The 22617-nt window shown below is 42.7% G+C and overlaps 1 protein-coding gene across 1 annotated transcript in view; it reads right to left on the bottom strand.

The window, feature by feature from the left end:
* The window catches only part of STAB1 (stabilin 1), a 318385-nt gene that overhangs the window by 30926 nt on the left and 264842 nt on the right, over positions 1-22617 (bottom strand). The window contains exons 53-55 of the mRNA XM_044300459.1: positions 20557-20703; positions 17904-17969; positions 1150-1309 (exon numbers count right to left, since the gene is read on the bottom strand). Coding sequence (XP_044156394.1) covers positions 1150-1309; positions 17904-17969; positions 20557-20703 — 373 coding nt within the window. The remainder of the gene's footprint in view (positions 1-1149; positions 1310-17903; positions 17970-20556; positions 20704-22617) is intronic.

The raw sequence follows: 22617 nt of genomic DNA, 5'->3' as shown, positions 1-22617 counted from the left end.
GGAGCAGCCACTGTGACCACTAATGCCTGTGATTGGATGCAGCGGTCACAGGACTGAGTTGCTTCCTGGTCTTGTGGGGACTGGAAGCGGATAGGAATGGAGCAGTGGCGGGACCGCTGACTGTTTTTTTAGGTTCAGGGCAACAAGGGAGGAACCCAGGGGTTGTTATATTGCTATAAGACTTGAAAATACCATGTTGAAATCGGGAGCTTCAGTATGCAGGTGTATGCACCGTGTGCCGCTCTCTACTAGTCCTGAGTCCTGACTCTGCTGTAATCGCACCCACTCTTGCCTGATGTCCCACTCGGCACAGCTGGTGCTGACTTCACACACCGAGTAGAAGGTCAGGCAAGCAAGAGTGAGTGCGACTGCACATTCTCATTGAAGAAACCATACATCATGTATACTGCAGAGTGTGAACACTAATGATGTAGACAGTGTAGACAGGCAGTCTGAGGCCTCTATCACACAGCTGTATGGCTTTTTCTGTATTTTGCGGTCCGTTTTTCACGGATCTGTTGTTCCATTTTTTTGTTTCTGTTCCATTTTTCCCTTCTGTTTTTCTGTATGACATATTCAGTATACAGTAATTACATAGAAAAAATTGGGCATAACATTTTCAATAGATGGTTCTGCAAAAACGGAACGGATACGGAAGACATGAGAAGTACATTCCACATGTGTTCGTTTTTTTTTGCGGACCCATTGACTTGAATGGAGCTTCTATCTTTTAACGAAACGGAAATACGGAAATGGAATACATACGGAGTACATTCCTTTATTTTTTTTTGCGGAACCATTGAAATGAATGGTTCTGTATACAAACCGTAAACGGAACGCAAAAAATGGCGCACAAACGGAAAAAAAAACTGTTGTGTGAAAGAGGCCTAAAGATGTGCCAGGTATATCACAGTGGCTGATGCTGGATGATACATGGTGCATCATGGCTGGACATTTCTGTCTGACTTTATGCCATCCATTGGTGGGCTTACTATGCAAAAGAGCTAGTTGATTTCTTGCAGCTAGCTAGATGCCCCAAAAGGTGGCGAATTTAGATGAATTTTACAAGAAGGTGGGCCTTTGTGCTCACACGTTCTACCAGTGCATATCTCCTCTAAAGCCATAGAACCTTAAAATACAAATTCTTACCATGGCAATCTCCTCCATAATGGTTTTTACAGCAGCGGGGGAACCAGTTCATGGTGTAACACTTTCTTCTGCAGCGCAGTGATAGTGTTCTATAATTCCTATAATATACCATGTGAAAATCTTCGTCATACAACGTAGCGGAGCAATTCTCCGTCTCCCCCTGCAGGGAAAAAACACATGATGATTTGTGACGGATCATCTTATACCCTTGGTGTAAAAATGCATTGAGTAGATGGTAGAAGTAAAACCTCAGTACAATGAAAGACAGCTAGGAACTTTGATATGCAACAGCCAAAGGCCTTAAGGAGGTAGAGGCATAAAGCAGTGTGGGTGGCCAGTGTATTTCTACTGCACTCCCCTTTGTTTTTTTACGCTTGATCTTGCTGATGTTATTATTGTTTAGTTAACTTTCTTATTATTGAAGACCTGGAGGCCTCCACTTAGGCCCTAGGCTGCCATGACAACCTATCAGAACCCCAATATTATGTTGAGGGATCAGATGACAGAGGGAGCCCCCCTCTTTATGTGTAGCTTATTAGATGCTGCGGTTGCTATAAATTGGGGGCATCTAAGGAGTTAAAAAGCACGAATTTCAGTTACCACTGACATCAACCATTGCAGCAGAGTGTCAACTGGAATATACCACTGACAGAATGACACAGGGAATGCATGAAGTGGCTAAGTGCAAAAACAGCGCCACACTTGTCTATGGGTTGTGTGCGGTATTGCAGCTCTCCCCTGATCAGTGCGGATTCCTAATTTAATTATTATTTTTTCCATAAATCTCTTATTATCTTTATTGTACAAATAAACAATAGCATCGGACATAAACATCTGAGTGCAAGAGATCCGCACGCAGGCGGTCTAAGAATCATAAGAAATCAGAGAATAAATCTCCATATAACACAGAAGGAGCCCAAGTGTGCATTTCCATGCCCAGTTAAATGTCCTGAAAAAGTAGATGATCCGGGCAGTGATAGGACAACGAGTCTAATCTGGAGTATAGGACGAAACATAAAGGAACTGTTGCTCTGTTACTAGACTTATATAAGCACAATGCAAAAACTAGCTAACTAGAAAGTGACAAAAATAATATAAACAAAAATAATATAATAGCTAGGACACGCTGCGTACGAGATGGGACCCCAGACACCTCTAGCACATGATTGATTAAGAGATGATGATGTTAGATATTTCTTGGATGACGTTTGCCAGCACAGAGATACTAAAAGGAAAATTGTGAGTTATAAAGCTATAGAGCTACGTATGAGACATCAGGTTTTACGAAATGCCTTCCAAGGTTCCCATACCCGGAGAAATTTTTCATGTCTGCGTTCTATCCACGAGGTAACTTCTTCCAGTCTGAAAATTTGGTCTACTTTATTTAACCATTCCCACTGAGAAGGTGGGGAGGAACACATCCAGTCTAACGGTATTAATAGTTTTCGTGCAAGTATAAGAAAGGAAGGCAATTCCTTCTTATCAGGCCTAAAAGACAGGGAATCTTGCCATAACAATATCAATTGTGGTGTTAAGGTCACAGGTACAGGGCAGACTTTCCTGATTGTTTCCTCCACACCTGACCAGACAGGTCAAATTTTTTCACAAAACACCAGATATGAGTGGCAAAAAAGACGCTGGTGTTAAAGGTGATGGGAAAGGTGCAATATCTGGATGATTCCTACTACCATGCCAAGATAGTAAAAGGCCCATATTCAAAATATTAATATTATGTATTGGGGAGTGGAGTTTGTCTTTGGATCACATTAAGGGAGAAAGTGAGGAGTGCAAACCATCTCTCTCCAACAAGGCAGACAAGGAGCAACCCATATATTTGTTAGTATCTAGCCAGCGTTGCAGTTGAATGGCTGTATAATATGTTTTTTTATCTGGCAGTCCTATTCCTCCTTGTTGTCTTGGTAAAGAGAGAAGCCTATAACTCAGCCTGGGGCGTGAATTCTTCCACAGAAATTTGAAGAATAGTCTTTTAACTGTTTGAAAGAATGAGGCTGGAAGGTGTATAGGGGCCACCTGCATCAGATACAAAAATGTTGGTAAAATATAAGTCGTAATATAGTGTTTCCTCCCTATCCATGATAGACAAGGGATTTTATCTGCGGCTAATTGCGAGCCTACTTGATTGAGTAGCGGATGGTAATTCAAATCATAGACCTTGGAGAGATCATCGGGTACTCTCATACCTAGGTATGTTATCGAAGTTGCTTGCCAGACAAAAGGTGTAGAGGCTTTCAGTGTTTCCAATTCTGCTGTGTCTAATGTAATGTTAAAAACTTCAGATTTCTCCAAATTCATTTTAAAGTTAGACAACCAACCAAACTCTTGGAATAGAGATAGGATATGTGGGAAGGCGATTGTTGGATTGGTAAGGAATATTAAGAGGTCATCTGCATATGCGGCTGCTGTGTGAGTACCTGATGGAGCTTGTAGTCCACAAATGTACGGGTGTTGTCTTATAGCCTGAACTAATGTTTTCCATGCATAAGACAAATAAGCTTGCCGTCAGCAATAGTAAAAGTCGGTGATAGTGAGTTATTAACTTTGACCCTTGCCGAGGGGCAAATATATAATGAGAAAATAGCATTAAGAAAGGGTATTGGGATGCCAAATCTTAGCAAAGTTTCTTGTATAAAAATCCAATCAAATCCTATCAGGGTGGATTTGATTTAAATCAAAATGATTTAAATCACAATTTAAATCACTAGTCAGTAAGGCTTGATTTTAATCAGGCATCCTCAAACTGCGGCCCTCCAGCTGTTGTAAAACTACAACTCCCACAATGCCCTGCTGTAGGCTGATACCTGTAGGCTGTTCGGGCATGCTGGGAGTTGTAGTTTTGCAACAGCTGGAGGGCCGAAGTTTGAGGATGCCTGATTTAAATCATAGTTTTCTACATAAAGACTAATTTTTAGATGAAGATTTTTAGAATAACAACTTTTCATATTAGTTTGATTAGGTTGATTCTGCATTAATAGGTTTGTAGAAGTTAGGATTAAGGTCTTTTTCTCAACTTTCAGTTTTGAGAACTGCAAAAGGAAACCAAGCATCTGTGATAATATCTTGTAGGCAGAGAAACTGCCCAATAATCTTACAAAAACCTCTGGAAGAGCATGACATTGTGAATGGATTAATGGAATTTATTTACCAAAAAAATTACACATATAGAAACATAGAATGTGTCGGCAGATAAGAACCATTTGGCCCATCTAGTCTGCCCAATATACTGAATACTATGGATAGCCCCTGGCCCTATCTTATATGAAGGATGGCCTTCTGCCTATCCCATGCATGCTGAAACTCCTCCACTGTATTTGCAGCTACCACTTCTGCAGGAAGGCTATTCCATGCATCCACTACTCTCTCAGTAAAGTAATACTTCCTGATATAACTTTTAAACCTTTGCCCCTCTAATTTAAAACTATGTCCTCTTGTAGCAGTTTTTCTTCTTTTGAATATTCTCTCCTCTTTTACCTTTATGTATTTAAAAGTGTCTATCATATCCCCTCTGTCTCGTCTTTCTTCCAAGCTATACATGTTAAGGTCCTTTAATCTTTCCTGGTAAGTTTTATCCTGTAATCCATGTACTAGTTTAGTAGCTCTTCGCTGAACTCTCTCCAAAGTATCCCTATCCTTCTGGAGATGTGGTCTCCAGTACTGAGCACAATACTCCAAATGAGGTCTCACTAGTGCTCTGTAGAGCGGCATGAGCACCTCCCTCCTTCTACTGGTAATGCCTCTCCCTATACACTCAAGCATTCTGCTAGCATTTCCTGCTGCTCTATGACATTGTCTGCCTACCTTTTAAGTCTTCTGAAATAATGATCCCTAAATCCCTTTCCTCAGATACTGAGGTTAGGACTGTATCACTGATTTTATATTCTGCTCTTGGGTTTTTACGTCCCAGGTGCATTATCTTGCACTTATCAACATTAAATTTTAGTTGCCAGATTTTTGACCATTCCTCTAGTTTTCCTAAGTCCTTTTCCATTTGGTGTATCCCTCCAGGAACATCAACCCTGTTACAAATCTTTGTGTCATAAGCAAAAGACACACCTTACCATTGAGGCCTTCTGCAATTTTGCTGATAAAGATATTAAACAATATGGGTCCCAGAACAGATCCCTGAGGTACCCCACTGGTAACAAGACCATGGTCTGAATATACTCCATTGACTACAACCCTCTGTTGTCTGTCCCTCAGCCACTGCCTAATCCATTCAACAATATGGGAGTTCACGTACTGCCTTATTCTACATAATTAAAAAAATAATCTTTATTTCATGATGGAATAACCTTTGGATGGTAATATATTTTCCTCAAAAAGCATTTTATATAAAAAAAAAAATCAGATGTAAGTAAAAAAAAAAAAAAGATTTTTTTAGATTTTTTAAAAACTGTGCAAAGTGTATAGCATTTAGAACCCTAGTTGCATTGTCCTTGCCTTCTCTGGAGGGTACAAAGCCCGTCTGCTCCTTATGTATCAAAGAAGGAAGGAATGCTTGTATGCGTCTGGCCAAGATTTTTGCCCATAATTTAACATCACAATTCAGAAGTGAGATTGGGGGTAGCTACTGCAGAGCTCCGGATCTTTGCCATCTTTCGGCAGAATAGCAATGTGAGCGTCTAACGCCTGTCTGGGAAATTCGCCACCCTTCTGTAGCGTGTGGCAAAGAGATTGAAAGTGGGGTAGTAGGACAGTTTGGAACTTCTTATAACAACTTATGGGCAAGCCATCAGGACCTGGACTTTTCCCTATGGGTGTCGATGACAGAGCTTGCCGAATTTCCGACTCGGATATCGGTTCTAATAATAATGATGCATCCCCTTGGGAAAGCACTGGTAGATGCAAAGACTCCAAGAAGATCCTGATGTCCTCTGTACGTTTCTCTCTCCTCCCCAGGTCTTCATCTACATTTAGATTATATAGCTGCCCATAAAAAGTTGTAAATTGGATAGCGATTTCATCAGTTTGATGTAACAGAGTTTGTGGAGGAACGCACAGAGGCTATATCATTGTGACCGGAGAAACCTTTGAGTAGAGAGGTCATAATCTTCCCTCCCCTATCTCCATGGGCGTATATATGTTGCTTTGCATACATACATTTTTTTTGTGAATGTGGTCCCTAATAGATCTTTAAGTTGGCCTCGCAGGGTGGTTAGTTCTGATAGTTGTGATACTGCTAGAGACTCCTTTTGAGTTTTCTCCAAAGCTGAGATCCGGCTGAGCAAAGAATCAATCTCCCTCGACCTTTTCTTTTTAACCGCCGTCCCCAAGGCTATCAATTCTCCTCTAATGTAGGCCTTATGGGCCTCCCAAGTTATGGGGAAGGAGACATCTGGCGTGATATTGTCAAGAAAAAAGGTGGAAAGTTTGTCGCCTAGAGCCAAAATTGCACTCTTATCCAGTGGCGTGCCCAGGGTGTTTGGCACCCAGGGCGGGTCCTTTCTCTGGCATCCCCCCAATACTTGATCACATACCTCTTACATCCAGTCATCTCCTGTCATGTAGACCTTCTCTTTCCTCTTCTCCTCCGTTAGACAGCCATGACAAATTCTTTCAGCCGCATCTCGTCTCTACAGAGTTTGAAATGCAGACACGTTAGATTTCAAAATTTCTCCATCAACCTCCCCATCCTGGTGTCCCCACAGTGTCATCCTGCTGCCACCCTCAATACTGTGCCCGTTGTGCCCCCCAAATGCCCCAGGTACTATACTGCTGAAAAAATAGTGACATAATTGGGGTAATTTATCAAACTGGTGTAAAGTAGAACTGGATTTCCAAAAGAGCTGTCAAAAATGAAAGGTGGAATCTGATTGGCTGCTATGCAACTAAGCCAGTTCTACTTTACACCAGTTTGATTATCCCAAATGTCCCTATAGTGTCCACAGCAGCTATAATGTCCCCTAGAGTGCCCCCAGTAATAATAACACCCTATATTGTGCTCCAGGTAATAATGCCTGTATAGTGTCCCCAGAAATAATAGAATTTCCCCTATAGTGCCTCCCAAATAGCAATGCCCCCACACAGTAATTTTCCCCACACTGCCCCATACAGTAATTTCCCCCACACTGCCCCATACAGTAATTTCCCCCACACTGCCCCATACAGTAATTTCCCCCACACTGCCCCATACAGTAATTTCCCCCGCACTGCCCCCACACAGTAATGTCCCTGCACTGCCTCCATACCGTAGTGTCTTCAAATTTTTTCCCACACAATAGTGTCCCCCACACTGCCCCCATACAGTAGTGTCCCCCACACTGCCCCCATACAGTAGTGTCCCCCACACTGCCCCCATACAGTAGTGTCCCCCACACTGCCCTCATACAGTAGTGTCCCCCACACTGCCCTCATACAGTAGTGTCCCCCACACTGCCCTCATACAGTAGTGTCCCCCACACTGCCCTCATACAGTAGTGTCCCCTACACTGCCCTCATACAGTAGTGTCCCCCACACTGCCCCCATACAGTAGTGCCCCCCACACTGCCCTCATACAGTAGTGTCCCCCACACTGCCCCCATACAGTAGTGTACCCTACACTGCCCTCATACAGTAGTGTCCCCCACACTGCCCCCATACAGTAGTGTCCCCCACACTGCCCCCATACAGTAGTGTCCCCCACACAGTCGTTTCCCCCACATTGCCCATATAGTAATTTCCCCCCCACATAGTAATCCCTACCATGATAATTTGCCCCACACAGTATCCCACCATATTTCCCACATGTCCTCCTGTGTGCACCCCCCTCATGTCCCCCAAAGTTGGCACATAAAAAAAAAAACACATGTCCTCATGTCCCCCAAAGTTGGCACATAAAAAAAACAAAAAAAAAAACAACTAAAAGCTGAATACTCACCTGTGCTTGCTCGCAGAGTCCCGGGACAGGCGCGCTGGATTGCATCTTCGTGCGCGCCTGCACCGGGATTTAACTACCGCATAGGCCTCAGGCCTACTAGGCCTGAATCCTATGGCGGTGATCGGCGGCGGGGCAGGGAACTATGCGCTCTGCTCCGGTGCCCCGCCGCAGTATGTGGGCGTCAGCACTTCAGCAACGAGCGCTTCCATCTGTATTGATGGAAGCGCTCTTTGCTTCTGGGCCTGGCAGTGGCAGCCCCGTGAGAGCCGGCACCCGGGGCGGACCGCCCCCCCGGGCACGCAACTGCTCTCATCCCAAAGAAGAGTCTCATTAAATCTCCAGGACCAGGCTTTCCGTTCTAATGTAGGGAGCCGTAGAGTGACATGAAAGGGAACATGGTCTGAGATCGTGACCCCACCTCGACTAAATGCGCTTGGGATATAAAAAAAAATAATCAATAAGTTGATGAGAATGATGTACCTGCGAAAAAAAAGGTATAATCTTTAACATCTGGATGAAGCGTTCTCCAAATATCTACTGAATGGAGACTATCTAAAGAAGATTTCAGATGACTTAAACCTGTGAACGAAATAGAAGAGTGTGAAGATGATGAGTCTAACAAGGGGTTAAGTGTAACATTGAAGTCCCCTACCAGAAGTATCAAACCCTCCGCAAATAATTGCAGCTGTTGAATAGTATTAGTTAGTCATTTCACTTGACCTTGATTTGGGGCATATACATTTGCTAAAGTGATAGGCATATTATCCAGTCTCCCTTTTACAAATATAAATCTACCTTCTGAGTCAGACTTGGATTAGACACATGTAAAGGCTAAGCCTTTTTTTTTAAGCAATACTGACCCCTTTCGATGCCTGAGAGCCATTGCAGCTATGAAACCATTTGTCATAAGAGGTGTATTGAAGTTTGGGAGTTTCTTGCAACAATAGTATAAAGGGTGAGTTCTTGCGTAACAGCGTAAAAACCTGAAATCTCTTTTGAGGTATGTTAAACCCCTTCACGTTAAAGGAGTAAATTGTATGCTTGGTCATGTCACATGCTGGATAGAAATAGGTCCCTTGTAAGCAGCGTGTTTCCTCGTTTCAGCGTGCCCCAGCAAACAGGTAAGATAAAACATTACATAACATAAAAATTGCAAAAACAGTAATAAAGATAATTGTTTGATGAGTCCAAGCTGGCCTAACCCCAAGGCCCAAAAGAGGGCACCCAGAGCAGTCAACAGCTTGTCCGGATTGGGCCCATCAACTGTAGCAAGATAGTCGGGGACGGGGGGGAAGAAGTGGTCTGAAAGTATCGCCATAATTTAGCCTGTCTCACATAGTCAGCCAAAACGGCTGGCACATTACCACGAGAACGTACAGCACAGAGCGGATTGAGGGATTGCCCATTGTGGTGAGACACATTATGGCAACAGGAAGGTATTGCATCAGGAGAATGGTGGAGAAATGGAGGGGAGAGGGAGGGGGTATAAGACCCCGATATTGAACAAAGGCTGACTAGATAGAAACCTAGATCATTTCTATGTAAGTGGTGTAGAAACCATAACACAACATTCTACTACATGGTGTAACTTTCTAAGTATCCAATAAAATAAAATAGATGAACTCAAAATGTAAACCTCTGAGTCTCTAAGTAGGAAGCCGTAGCCTCATAGAGAACTAATAATAGGACCCTGAGGATAAATGTACACTTGCGTAAGGCCCTTACGCTCGGTTAGCTCAACTTGCGGAGTCCTTTGTGCAGACTTTTTTTGCCCGCTGAAGTCGCCTTCTTTCCCCTACTGTGGACCAGGAGTCCAGTGCTGTAGGAAAGTCTGAGAGGCCATCTTCCATCGGTATCCAGGAGGGCACCTGCACCGGAGATATCTCCAACTTGGGCCAGGCTGCTTGTAAGTCCTCCGGGGTCCGAATAATAAGCTGTTTGTTGTTTGTTGTTTTTCAAAATCGCCAACCCAAAAGGATAAAGCCATCTGAATAGTAAACCATGTGCTTTGACATGCTCTAACAGAGGCTTCAGTGTCCTCCTCTTTGCCAGGGTTGAGGGAGAGAGATCCTGGTATATACAGTATGTACCGGAGTGGAATCCAGCAGGATTTCACCTTTTTCCCCGCGCTTGGCGTAAAACTGCAGAGGTGTCTGCAAAGTTTAGCAGTTTACAAATTACATACATAGGAAGGTCAGACGTGCCCGGTTTAGGGTGCAGGGCTATGAGGATACGTTCGATCGTTATAGATGCAGCTCTATCCTGACCCAGTATGTCAGCGAAAATGGAGGCGGCTACTTGAGGTAGGTCTTCCGTACAGTGCCTCTCAGGTATGCCCTTAGCGCAGGTTATTTCTGCGGTTGCGGTTTTCTAAGTCCTCTATTTGATTTAAGGCTTCATTTAATTGGCGCTGTTGTTCCTGGAATTTGGATCTCACTGTACTACTAAAGGTAAGTAACGTCACAGACTGTTCCTCCAGAGCAGGGGTGCACAACCTTTTTTGGTCTGGGGGCCGCATTGTCACATCGCTCTATTTCAAGGGGCTGCAAATAAAAAAATGTTGATGGGCGCTCATCTGCCTATTACACAAGCCAGTGCAAAGTGACTGGGTAGGAGTGATCACTGCCACAGTCGTGCTGCAGATAATCGGACATCTTTCATCCTGATAAAATATGCAAATCAGCCGACAAATGATCAGCTGCACGATTATACTGGCCAGATATAAGATATGAGCGCTCCTTTCAACACTTGTTCCCAGTAATTGTCCCATATATCGTGCTGCAGCATAGCCTCTGAAACCAAAGAGTTATACTTACTTGCTCCCCGCCTCTCCGGTTCTTCGAACTGCCTCCGCTGTTTACACCTGGCAGTGCATGGACATGGTCATACACCACTCCAGACAATGACTGGCTTAGGCGGTGATGTGGCCACAAGCAGCGTGTCACTGCTGAAGCCAGTCATTCACTGGAGCTGTGCAAGTGACCATGGCCATGCACTGACAGGTGTAAACAGAGCAGGAACCGGAAGATGGAGGCAGCGCAGAGGACCAGAGCGGAGTGGAGCAGGTAATTATGAATCTTCTATTTCAGAGGCCATGCTCCAGGCCTCATTTTTACCAGAAAAGTGGCGACAATTCCTATTTATAAATCAGCGGTTTCCTTCACTGCAGAGGACGGAGCTCACTGGTTATCATCATCTCCTGCCAATCCAGTTATAGGCGTCCTGCAGTAACCAGTAAGCACATTACCTTGCTAGTGGGGAAGGCGCCTATTGGTTAACGCTTGAATGACCAGGCCCGAAAAGGCCTTAATCACCAGACACTTTTTTGTGATTTAGCGCGCGTGGTGGTTCAAATGGTTGTAACTATCTTATTTGTTGGACTACCAAGATAATTTTTGCAACAATTTCTATTTGGGGGAAACTGTACAAAACGTTTTTAAAAAGTATATATTTTTTCAAACTATAGCTCCTTAGTCTTTAAATATGCAAACTGACACCAAAATAAATTATTATAATTAGATCTCTATTTTGTGATATAATATGAAAAGTTTCACGTGAATGGGACGGTAATGGTGACAGTTTTGATTGGTGTGGGTGTCTTCTCTTTTATGTATGATTTTTTTTTGACTTAATATATTTCTGCTACATAATATGTCCCCCAAGAGGTCATAAAAAGACCTTGGGGACACTGTCACTTTTTTAAATTTTGCACTTTTTCATAAAAAGACGGTGGTGGGACACTCTCTTTTATTAAGCACTTTTTCCTTTTTATTTTATTTTTTAATTTATTTAGTTTTAAAGAAATTTTAAATAATTTTTTAACTTTTTTTTAAATATATTTTTACCACATAATTTGTCCCCAAGAGGTCACTGAAAGACCTTTGGGAGACAATAAGTGACTTTTTTTTGTACTATTTCCACTGTAACTGGATCATCCAAAGGAGCCCCAGTTAAAGGCAAACCAGCCTGCTGCGGAGGCTTTGTACCAGGGCAGCGCTCCTCTGTTCCCGAGACACCCAGAGATCACGTGATCGCTGGGTCTACACTGCAGAGCGCTCATGGAGGAGAAGGCAGAAGCGCTAATAAAGCACTTCTGTCTTCTCCTCGGCTTCCCCGCTCTCACTAATAGCCGGGGACCCTTTCTGCTCCTGCTACAGTGCAGGAGCAAAACCTGTGATCCATCTGCTGTGTGGCGCTCTGTGCAGAAACACAGCTGAGTGCAGGATCAGCTGTGTTTCTGCCCAGCAGGGTGGGGGCCGCAAACCATGGCTCTGGGGGCCGCAGGTTGTGCACTCCTGCTCCAGAGCATCCACGCGGCCCCTAAGATGGCGGAGGTCCGCGCCAATATCTTTTAGTTCCTTCATGAGGGGCTGCAGGGCTAGCGTAATGGTTTTCTTTAGGAAACCCCGGGTGATGGGTTCTGCATCACTCACCCCTCCTGCTGTGCTGTCTGCATCTGAGTCCTCTGCAGCATCTGAGTCTAAAGTGTCGGCGTCCGGCACCATCTTGGATGCCAGTGTGCCAGCACCAAAGTCCTTCTTTCTCAGGTACTTCTCCATTTCTGCCTGTTGTTTCAAGGGTCTGTGGGATCCCGGGGTCTCCTTGCTTTTATCCATGCCGACTTTCCCCATGGTGGAGTTGTGAAAAGCTGTTTAAAAGCTGTATAAGCTGGTTAAAGCGCCGAGTGAGAGAGGAGCTCCGGACTAAGCTTCCTTCAACATGCATGTTCAGGCTCCCCCCCATTTAAAATGTTTTTAAAGATTCGAAAATTAATACTGAATGAAGTCACCAAAGTCTCACGCAACTTGGATTAAACAATGATCTGAAGCTCGATTCGCTCAACTCTACCTATGATGTTTATTTTTTGGTTTATCTATTTTAAAAACTTTTTTTTTTCTTTCTTTTACACTTTTTAAAAGTTCCCCTAGAAAACCTGAACAAGCAATCATTAGATTGCTTCTCTCATAGACTCCAATGCATTAGCATTGGAGTCTATGAGAATTTCACAGGCAGGGTCTTCATAGAAACGTATTTGTGGCAGGCTCAGATCATTCCGGCAGACCGAAGCTGCTGCATCCACCCAGCACCCACTAGCTAGTGCACGCTCCTGGGTTTTGGAGCTCCCAGATGTCACATTTGACCACAACATCTGAGGGATTAAATGTGTGCGTTCAATGTTACTGTCAATCTCATACAGTAGTCCTAGTTTAACCCCTAAAGGACACAGCCTTATTTCACCTTAAGGACCAGGCCATTTTTTGCAAATCTGACCAGTGTCACTTTAAGTGGTGATAACTTTAAAACACTGACTTATCCAGGCCATTCTAAAATTGTTTTTTCGTCACATATTGTACTTCATGACAATGCTAAAATTGGGTCAAAAAAGTAAATTTTTTTGCATAAAAAAATACCTATTTTACAAAAATGGGAAAAATTTGCAAATTTCAAAGTTTCAGTTTCTCTACTTCTGTAATACATAGTAATACCCCCAAAAATTGTGATGACTTAACATTCCCCATATGTCTACTTCATGTTTGAATTATTTTGGGAATGATATTTTATTTTTTGGGGATGTTACAAGGCTTAGAAGTTTAGAAGCAAATCTTGAAATTTTTCTGAAATTTTCAAAAACCCAATTTTTAGGGACCACTACAGGTCTGAAGTCACTTTGCGAGGCTTACATAATAGAAACCGCCCAAAAATAGAAACCGCCCATTCTATAAACTACACCCCTCAAGGTATTTAAAACTGATTTTACAAACTTTGTTAACCCTTTAGGTGTTGCACAAGAGTTATTGGCAAATGGGGATGAAATTTGAGAATTATTTTTTTTTGCCAAATTTTCAATTTTAACCCATTTTTTCCACTAACAAAGCAAGGGTTAACAGCCAAACAAGACTGTATCTTTATTGCCCTGACTCTGCCGTTTACAGAAACACCCCATATGTGGCTGTAAACTACTGTACGGCCACACAGTGGGGCATAGAGTGAAAGGTGCGCTGTATGGTTTTTGGAAGCCAGATTTTGCTGGACTGTTTTTTTGACACCATGTCCCATTTGAAGCCCCCTGATGCACCCCTAGAGTAGAAACTCCATAAAAGTGACCCCCATCTAAGAAACTACACCTCTCAAGGTATTCAAAACTGATTTTACAAACTTTGTTAACCCTTTAGGTGTTGCATAAGATTTAATGGAAAATAGAGATACAATTTCAAAATTTCACTTTTTTGGCAGATTTTCCATTTTAATATTTTATTTCCAGTAACAAAGCAAGGGTTAACAGCCAAACAAAACTCATTATTTATGGCCCTGATTCTGTAGTTTACAGAAACACCCCATATGTGGTCGTAAACTGCTGTACGGGCACACGGCAGGGCGCAGAAGGAAAGGAATGCCATACGGTTTTTGGAAGGCAGATTTTGCTGGACTGGTTTTTTGACACCATGTCCCATTTGAAGCCCCCCTGATGCACCCCTAGAGTAGAAACTCCAAAAAAGTGACCTATTTTAGAAACTACGGGATAGGATGGCAGTTTTGTTGGTACTAGTTTAGGGTACATATGATTTTTGGTTGCTCTATATTACACTTTTTGTGCGGCAAGGTAACAAGAAATAGCTTTTTTGGCCCTTTTTTTTGTTATTTACAACATTCATCTGACAGGTTAGATCATGTGGTAATTTTATAGAGCAGGTTGTCACGGATGCGGCGATACCTAATATGTATACAATTTTTTTTATTTATGTAAGTTTTATACAATAACTTCATTTTTAAAACCCCAAAAATGTTTTAGTGTCTCCATAGTCTAAGAGCCATAGTTTTTTCAGTTTTTGGCCGATTATCTTGAGTAGGGTCTCATTTTTTGCAGGATGAGATGACGGTTTGATTGGCACTATTTTGGGGTGCATATGACTTTTTGATCGCTTGCTATTACACTTTTTGTGACGTAAGATGGCAAAAAATTGCTTTTTTTACACGCTTTTTTTTTTTTTTTTACGGTGGTCACCTGAGGGGTTAGGTCATGTGATATTTTTATAGAGCCGGTCGATATGGACGCGGCGATACCTAATATGTATACTTTATTTTTATTTATGTAAGTTTTACACAATGATTTCATTTTTGAAACAAAAAAAAAATCATGTTTTAGTGTTTCCATAGTCTAAGAGCCATAGTTTTTTCAGTTTTTGGGCGATTATCTTGAGTAGGGTCTAATTTTTTGCGGGATGAGATGACGGTTTGATTGGTACTATTTTGGCGTACATGCAACTTTTTTATCACTTTTATTACCTTTTTTGGGAAGTAAGGTGGGCAAAATTTCAATTTTCTCATAGTTTTTATTTTTTTATTTTTATTTTTATGGTGTTCACCATGCGGGGAAAGTAACATGACCGTTTTATAGATCAGGTCGTTACGGATGCGGCGATACCTAATATGTGTAGTGTATTTAATTTTTGTAATTTTTATTCAGTGATAAATGTTTTTTTTAATCTTAACTTTTTTCACTTTTTTTTTTTTTTTTGACCCAGACCCACTTGGTTCTTGAAGATCCAGTGGGTCTGATGTCTGCATAATACAGTACAGAACCCTATATAGGGTTCTGTACTGTATTGTACTTACACTGAAGAGATCTATGCTTTTAGCATAGATCTGTTCAGCACCATGGACAGCAGGCGTCCTGTTGCCATGGGAACCTTCCCCGTCTGCCACAACTTCGCAGACGGGGAAGGGTGAGCATGGGGCTGCAAGGGGCTGTCAGGGGGCTCTCTCCTTCTCCATCAGGGGGCTGCAAAGGCACAGCAGCCCCCCGATGGAGAGGGAGGGAGCTCCCTGACCGATGAAAGTTAACCTTTTCCATACAGCGGTCCTTACGGACCGCGGTATGGAAAGGGTTAAACGGCTGACATCTGCGCAGATGTCAGCCGTTTATACCAGGGTGTCAGCAATGTGCTGGCACCCTGGTATAACCCACTAGAAGCCAACAAATTTTCAAGGGGAGGCGGGCGGGGGATCGCCCCCACCGCCTGCGACACCCCCCCTGCACCACCCGCCAGCATCAAATCGTGCAGGGGTGCAGGGGGGGGACCGCGGGGATCAGAAACTGCAAAAAGCGCAGCAAACCGCAGGTCTGAATTGACCTGCTGTTTGCTGCGATCGCCGACACGGGGGGGGGGGGGTCACATGACCCCCCCTGGCGTTGTGACAGGATGCCGGCTGAATGATTTCCTAATATGTCTACTTTTTCTTATTTATTTAAGTTTTACACAAATATAGCATTTTTGAAACCGAAATAATGATATTTTAGTGTATCCATAGTCTGAGAGCCATAGTGTTTTTATTTTTTGACAAATTGTCTTAGGTAAGGACTCATTTTTTTCGGGATGAGGTGACGGTTAGATTGGTACTATTTTGGGGAGTATACGCCTTTGTGATCGCTTGGTGTTGCAATTTTTGTGATATAAGGTGACAAAAATGGCTTTTTTTTTTTTTACAGTTTTTTTTTTACAGTTTTTTTTTTTGTTACAGTGTTCACCTGATGGGTTAGGTCATGTGTTATTTTTATAGAGCTGGTTGTTACGGACTTGGCGACACCTAATATGTATATATATTTTTTTATGTATTTCACTTTAGCACAATAATAGCAGTTTTTAAACAAAAAAATGATGTTCTAGTGTCTCTATGTTCTGAGAGCTATATTTTTTTTTATTTTTTGGGCGATTGTCTAGGTAGGGACAAATTTTTTGCAGGATGAGGTGATGGTTTTATTTATACTATTTTGTGGAACATACCCCTTTTTGACCACTTGCTGTTGCACTTTTTGTGATGTAAGGTGACAAAAATGGCTTTTTTTACACCGTTCATATATATATATTTTTTTTATGGTGTTTATCGGACAGGGTGGATCATGTGATATATTTATAGAGACGGTCAATATGGACACGGCGATACCTAATATGTGTGGGGTTTTTTCAGTTTTTTATTATGAAATAAGGGGAAAGGGGATTTTTTTTCTTTTTTTACTTTATTATTTTATTACTTCATTAATTTTATTAAAAACACTTTTTTTTTTACTTTTTTTTCTTTACTTTATTTTTGATGTCTACTTTTTGGGGTCTGATCCCCTCTGCAATGCATTACAATACATCTGTATTGTAATGAATTGCCTGTTCATGTACTACAGTGAGCAGTACACGAACAGGTTGCCTAGAAGACCCAGCCTGGGGCTGGATCTCGGCACCCGTAGAAGGCAGTTCCCGATGCAGTGCAAGGCATTGGGCAGCCTCTGCACGGCATTGGGCTGCCTTCTGAGACATCGAGTCCCCGCCACAGCAGCGCGGGGACTCGATGCGATCCCTCACCCGACACAAACCCCTTCTAAGTCGCGGTCAGCGCGGACCGCGGCATAGAAGAAGTTAATCCACCGGCATCGACTTTTACAGTGATGCCGGCGGATACAGCAGGGGCCTGGCTACGAGGGAATGCCGGGCCCCTGCAGTGATCGCGCGCGCACTGCTCCGGTGCCCGCCCGATCACCATGACGTACTATTACGTCAAATTGCGGGAACGCAGTGGCTTCCAAGACATAATAGTACGTCATGTGTCGGGAAGGGGTTAAGTCCTAGTTCACAAGTCAGTGTTTTGATCAGTGATTTTGAGCCAAAACTAGGATTGGAGCCTCCACAGACATAAGGTATAAAGGAAAGATCTGTCCGTGTGTTTACAGCCGCACCTGGTTTTGGCTCACAATCACTGATGGAAACCACTGATCAAACACTGACGTGTGAATAAGGCCTAAAGGTGGTGACTGGTTCCCTTTAGTATTCCCTTTAGTATTTTTGAAGATCTTAATATCTTAAGTACAACACCGTGTAAATTCAAACTCACCTTATCAATGGATCCAGGAGGACAAGGCCTCTCCATACCGCAGAAGGTGCAATGAAAACGATTTAGCTAGAGAAAACAAAGCACAAGTCTCACACAATCTCCAAAAAACAATTCTCCTCCCTTACCCCACAGCAGGGGTGCACAACGTTTTCTGGTTAGGGGCCACATTTCCAGACTGAACCAATGACGAGGGCAGAAAATAAAATTTAAAGGGGTATTAACAACTGACATACTGTATTTATGGCATATTGAACATAAAGTATATACCATAAATGTCTAGTTACACTTCCAGGACTCCCATCTAATAGGAGAATAGATACATGTGAGCAGCCAAATGACATAGACATACATGTCTGTTATCTGATGGTTGGGGGCCGCACACAGTGGAATCAAGGGCCACATGTTGTGCACCCCTGCCCTACAGTCTATAAATACATATCACCCAGCTCCGTGTGGAAAGCCTGCCAGCGTTTTGCAATACTCTTTAAATCAAATTAAAAGGGTTTTCGGAGATTTTATAACTGACGACCTATCCTCTTTAGTTCATAGGCTGTTAAATTATAAGACTAGCAGTAGGTTCTCAAAGCATTACCCAAGACACAAAACAGTCCAGCTTTTCCCCTTAAAAGGGTTATTCGAGAGTATAAACTACCCCCCCCGCCTTATGCTGGGCCTTCCCAAACCGCTCCTGGAGCAGCCAATGGTCGACGGAGACGAGTCTCCCTAGCGTCACCCGCAATGCTAGGGAGGCTCGCCCCCGTCCCCTCCTGCCATTGGCTGCTCCCTGACACCGGATGTTTTTATCCGCGCACGGGGAGAAGCAGCATCGGCGGTGCGGGGAGCCAGGTAAGTATATTCAGTGTGGGGGGACTGGCAGTTTATACTCTTGGATACCCCTTTTAACCACTATCCCATTATAATGGTCTCAGTCTACAAAATGGAAATAAGCATCTTGAGGACCCGGACAAACTGTAAACACCATGGGGGAGATTTCTCAAACTGGTGTAAAGTAGAACTGACTTGCCCATAGCAACCAATCAGATTCCTCCTTTCATTTTTCACAGCTCCTTTGGAAAATGAAAGGTGGAATCTGATTAGTTGCTATGGGCAACTAAGCCAGTTCTACTAGTTTGATAAATCTCCCTCCATCTCTTCTAAATTTGCTTCTAAGTTTGCTTCTTGGCGGCTAAACCTAGGACCATTTGTGTGATTTGAAATCTGTCACCTTGCCTGAGCGCTATGGCGTCTTCCTGGAGCAGTGACACATCCAGTGGTCGCATTGTCTTTCTGCAGCTCAGTCCAATTCAAAGGGATTGAGTTGCAACACCAAGCACAGCCGCTATACAATGTGCAGAGTTCTGCCTTGAATGAAGAGGCCACACTGCTCGTCCGAGTGCAAAAAAAGCTGATCATCAGGGGTGTCAGGAGTCGGACCCCCACCGATCAGATATTGTTGACCTATCTTAATGACAGATCAACATTATTTAAAGAGAGCCTGTCTCCAGGAAATTCACTGTTATATCAGACACGATACTTTTCATTTAACAATCCAGTGCTTCATTCTGGAGATTGAGCAGTTGTAATCCATATGCAAATGAGCAGTTATGTGCACTGGGGGCGGGCCCAAGCCACTCTGTGCACTCTTCCTCTGCCAGAACTTCCCTCTCTTTCTTGATGGACAGGGAGAGGTAAGATGACCATGCAGGAACCTGCTATTGTCAATCAATAAGGAAGGGAGAGGCTGGCTGAGGAAGCAGGAGAAGCAAAGGTGCACCCTCAGTGCACTTAACTGCCCACTTGCATATGGATGAAAAGTACTTGTTCTCCAGAATGAAGCAACAGATTTCTAGGTGAAAGGTATCATTACCTTCAGCTTAAGTTTAAAACACATCTGCTCTTTTTCCACCTCTTGTACCCCCTCCTATACTTTTTATGGATGTACCTGCAAAAATGAACTGGCAACCCACTGGCCACGACTCATGAGCACAGCGGGACTAGACCTCTGTGCTGACTCAACCCTTTTGCATGTGATGTACAGTATGTATGGCATATAATGCCCAATATACCTTTAAGGCTACATGCACACGACCGTTCCGTTTTTTGCGGTCCGCAAACGGAGGATCCGCAAAAAACAGAAGCTGCCTGTGTGCCTTCCGCAAATTTGCAGAACGGAACGTGCGGCCCATTGTAGAAATGCCTATTCTTGTCCACAAAATGGACAAGAATAGGACATGTTATATTTTTTTGCGAGGCCACGGAATGAAGCAACGGATGCGGACAGCACACTCAGTGCTGTCCGCATTTTTTGCTGCCCCATTGAAGTGAATGGGTCCGCATCCGGGCCGCAACGGTCGTGTGCATGAGGCCTAATAGTGAGTAATGACTAGATTAGTAGTTACTCACTTATAATAGCAGTATGGGATTCTATGAGGATCTGAGATAAAAGATAAATCATCGGCAGGTTCAAATAGGAAACTGGATCAGATAGTATATTAGTATTAGTTTATATAGCTTTTCCCTGGATCACCCATTTCACAGTAGAGACTGACGAGATAGACGGCAGCTGTAGGGAAATCCAACTATCCGTGCTGTTCTCCCCAATTCTCTATATGGAGGAGAATTACCGTAGATTTCCAAATTCCCTTTTACTTACTGGCATAATTGTTGCAGTAAATTCGTCACAGTGGGCTCCAAGGTTGGGAGGCTCCAGCACCTGATCAATCCCGTGGGCAATCCCACCAATAAATCTCATGTCTCTTTGGATGATTTTAGCATTATTATCATTCACAAATATATCTCCCTGCAACATAAAAGGTGAGAATCATAATGTATAAAAATATATATTGCTTGGAAAAAACAGCAGTTTTTCTTACACCCACTAAAATATACAGTATAGGGGCGTATGCACACAACCGTATGTATTTTGCGGACCACAATAAATACGGATGATGTCCGTGTGCATTCCATATTTTGCGGAACAGAACAGCTGGCCCCTAATAGAACAGTCCTATCCTTGTCCATAATGCGGACAATAATAGGACATGTTCTATTTTTTTGTGGAAATGACATATGGAAACGGAAGGCACACGGAATAACTTCCGTTTTTTTCTTTTGTTGGAGTTACAGTATATGTACGTGGCGAGTATTCCTGGATGTATACCTCCCAGAGAAATATCTGATATTTTCAAAAACATGAAAAGTTCTAGACACATACCGGACCAGTATGGATTAATACATTTACAACTACTTTAATCATGACCTGATAATTAACCACTTCAGCCCCGCTAGGTGAAACCCCCTTCATGACCAGGCCACTTTTTACACTTCGGCACTACACTACTTTCACCGTTTATCGCTCGGTCATGCAACTTACCACCCAAATGAATTTTACCTCCTTTTCTTCTCACTAATGGAGCTTTCATTTGGTGGTATTTTATTGCTGCTGACATTTTTACTTTTTTTGTTATTAATCAAAATGTAACGATTTTTTGCAAAAAAATGACATTTTTCACTTTCAGCTGTGAAATTTTGCAAAAAAAACGACATCCATATATAAATTTTTCACTAAATTTATAGTTCTACATGTCTTTGATAAAAAAAAAATGTTTGGGCAAAAAAAAAAAATGGTTTGGGTAAAAGTTATAGCATTTACAAACTATGGTACAAAAATTTGAATTTCCGCTTTTTGAAGCAGCTCTGACTTTCTGAGCACCTGTCATGATTCCTGAGGTTCTACAATGCCCAAACAGTAGAAAAACCCCACAAATGACCCCATTTCGGAAAGTAGACACCCTAAGGTATTCGCTGATGGGCATAGTGAGTTCATAGAACTTTTTATTTTTTGTCACAAGTTAGCGGAAAATGATGATGATTTTTTTTTTTTTTTTTTTTCCTTACAAAGTCTCATATTCCACTAACTTGCGACAAAAAATAAAAAATTCTAGAAACTCACCATGCCCCTCACAGAATACCTTGGGGTGTCTTCTTTCCAAAATGGGGTCACTTGTGGGGTAGTTATACTGCCCTGGCAATTTAGGGGCCCAAATGTGTGAGAAGAACTTTGCAATCAAAATGTGTAAGAAATGACCGGTGAAATCCGAAAGGTGCACTTTGGAATATGTGCCCCTTTGCCCACCTTGGCAGCAAAAAAGTGTCACACATCTGGTATCGCCGTACTCAGGAGAAGTTGGGGAATGTGTTTTGGGCTGTCATTTTACATATACCCATGCTGGGTGAGAAAAATATCTTGGCAAAAGACAACTTTTCCCATTTTTTTATACAAAGTTGGCATTTGACCAAGATATTTTTCTCACCCAGCATGGGTATATGTAAAATGACACCCCAAAACACATTCCCCAACTTCTCCTGAGTACGGCGATACCAGATGTGTCACACTTTTTTGCTGCCAAGGTGGGCAAAGGGGCACATATTCCAAAGTGCACCTTTCGGATTTTGCAGGGCATTTTTTACACATTTTGATTGCAAAGTTCTTCTCACACATTTGGGCCCCTAAATTGCCAGGGCAGTATAACTACGCCACAAGTGACCCCATTTTGGAAAGAAGACACCCCAAGGTAGTCCGTGAGGGGCATGGCGAGTTCCTAGAATTTTTTATTTTTTGTCGCAAGTTAGTGGAATATGAGACTTTGTAAGGAAAAAAGAAAAAAAATGAAAAATCATCATTTTCCGCTAAATTGTGACAAAAAATAAAAAA

This window comes from Bufo gargarizans, chromosome 7, assembly GCF_014858855.1.
Source record: "Bufo gargarizans isolate SCDJY-AF-19 chromosome 7, ASM1485885v1, whole genome shotgun sequence".
NCBI classification, from domain to species: domain Eukaryota; kingdom Metazoa; phylum Chordata; class Amphibia; order Anura; family Bufonidae; genus Bufo; species Bufo gargarizans.
The sequence above is the reverse complement of the archived record's forward strand: the minus strand, read 5'-3'. Positions and strand labels throughout refer to the sequence as shown.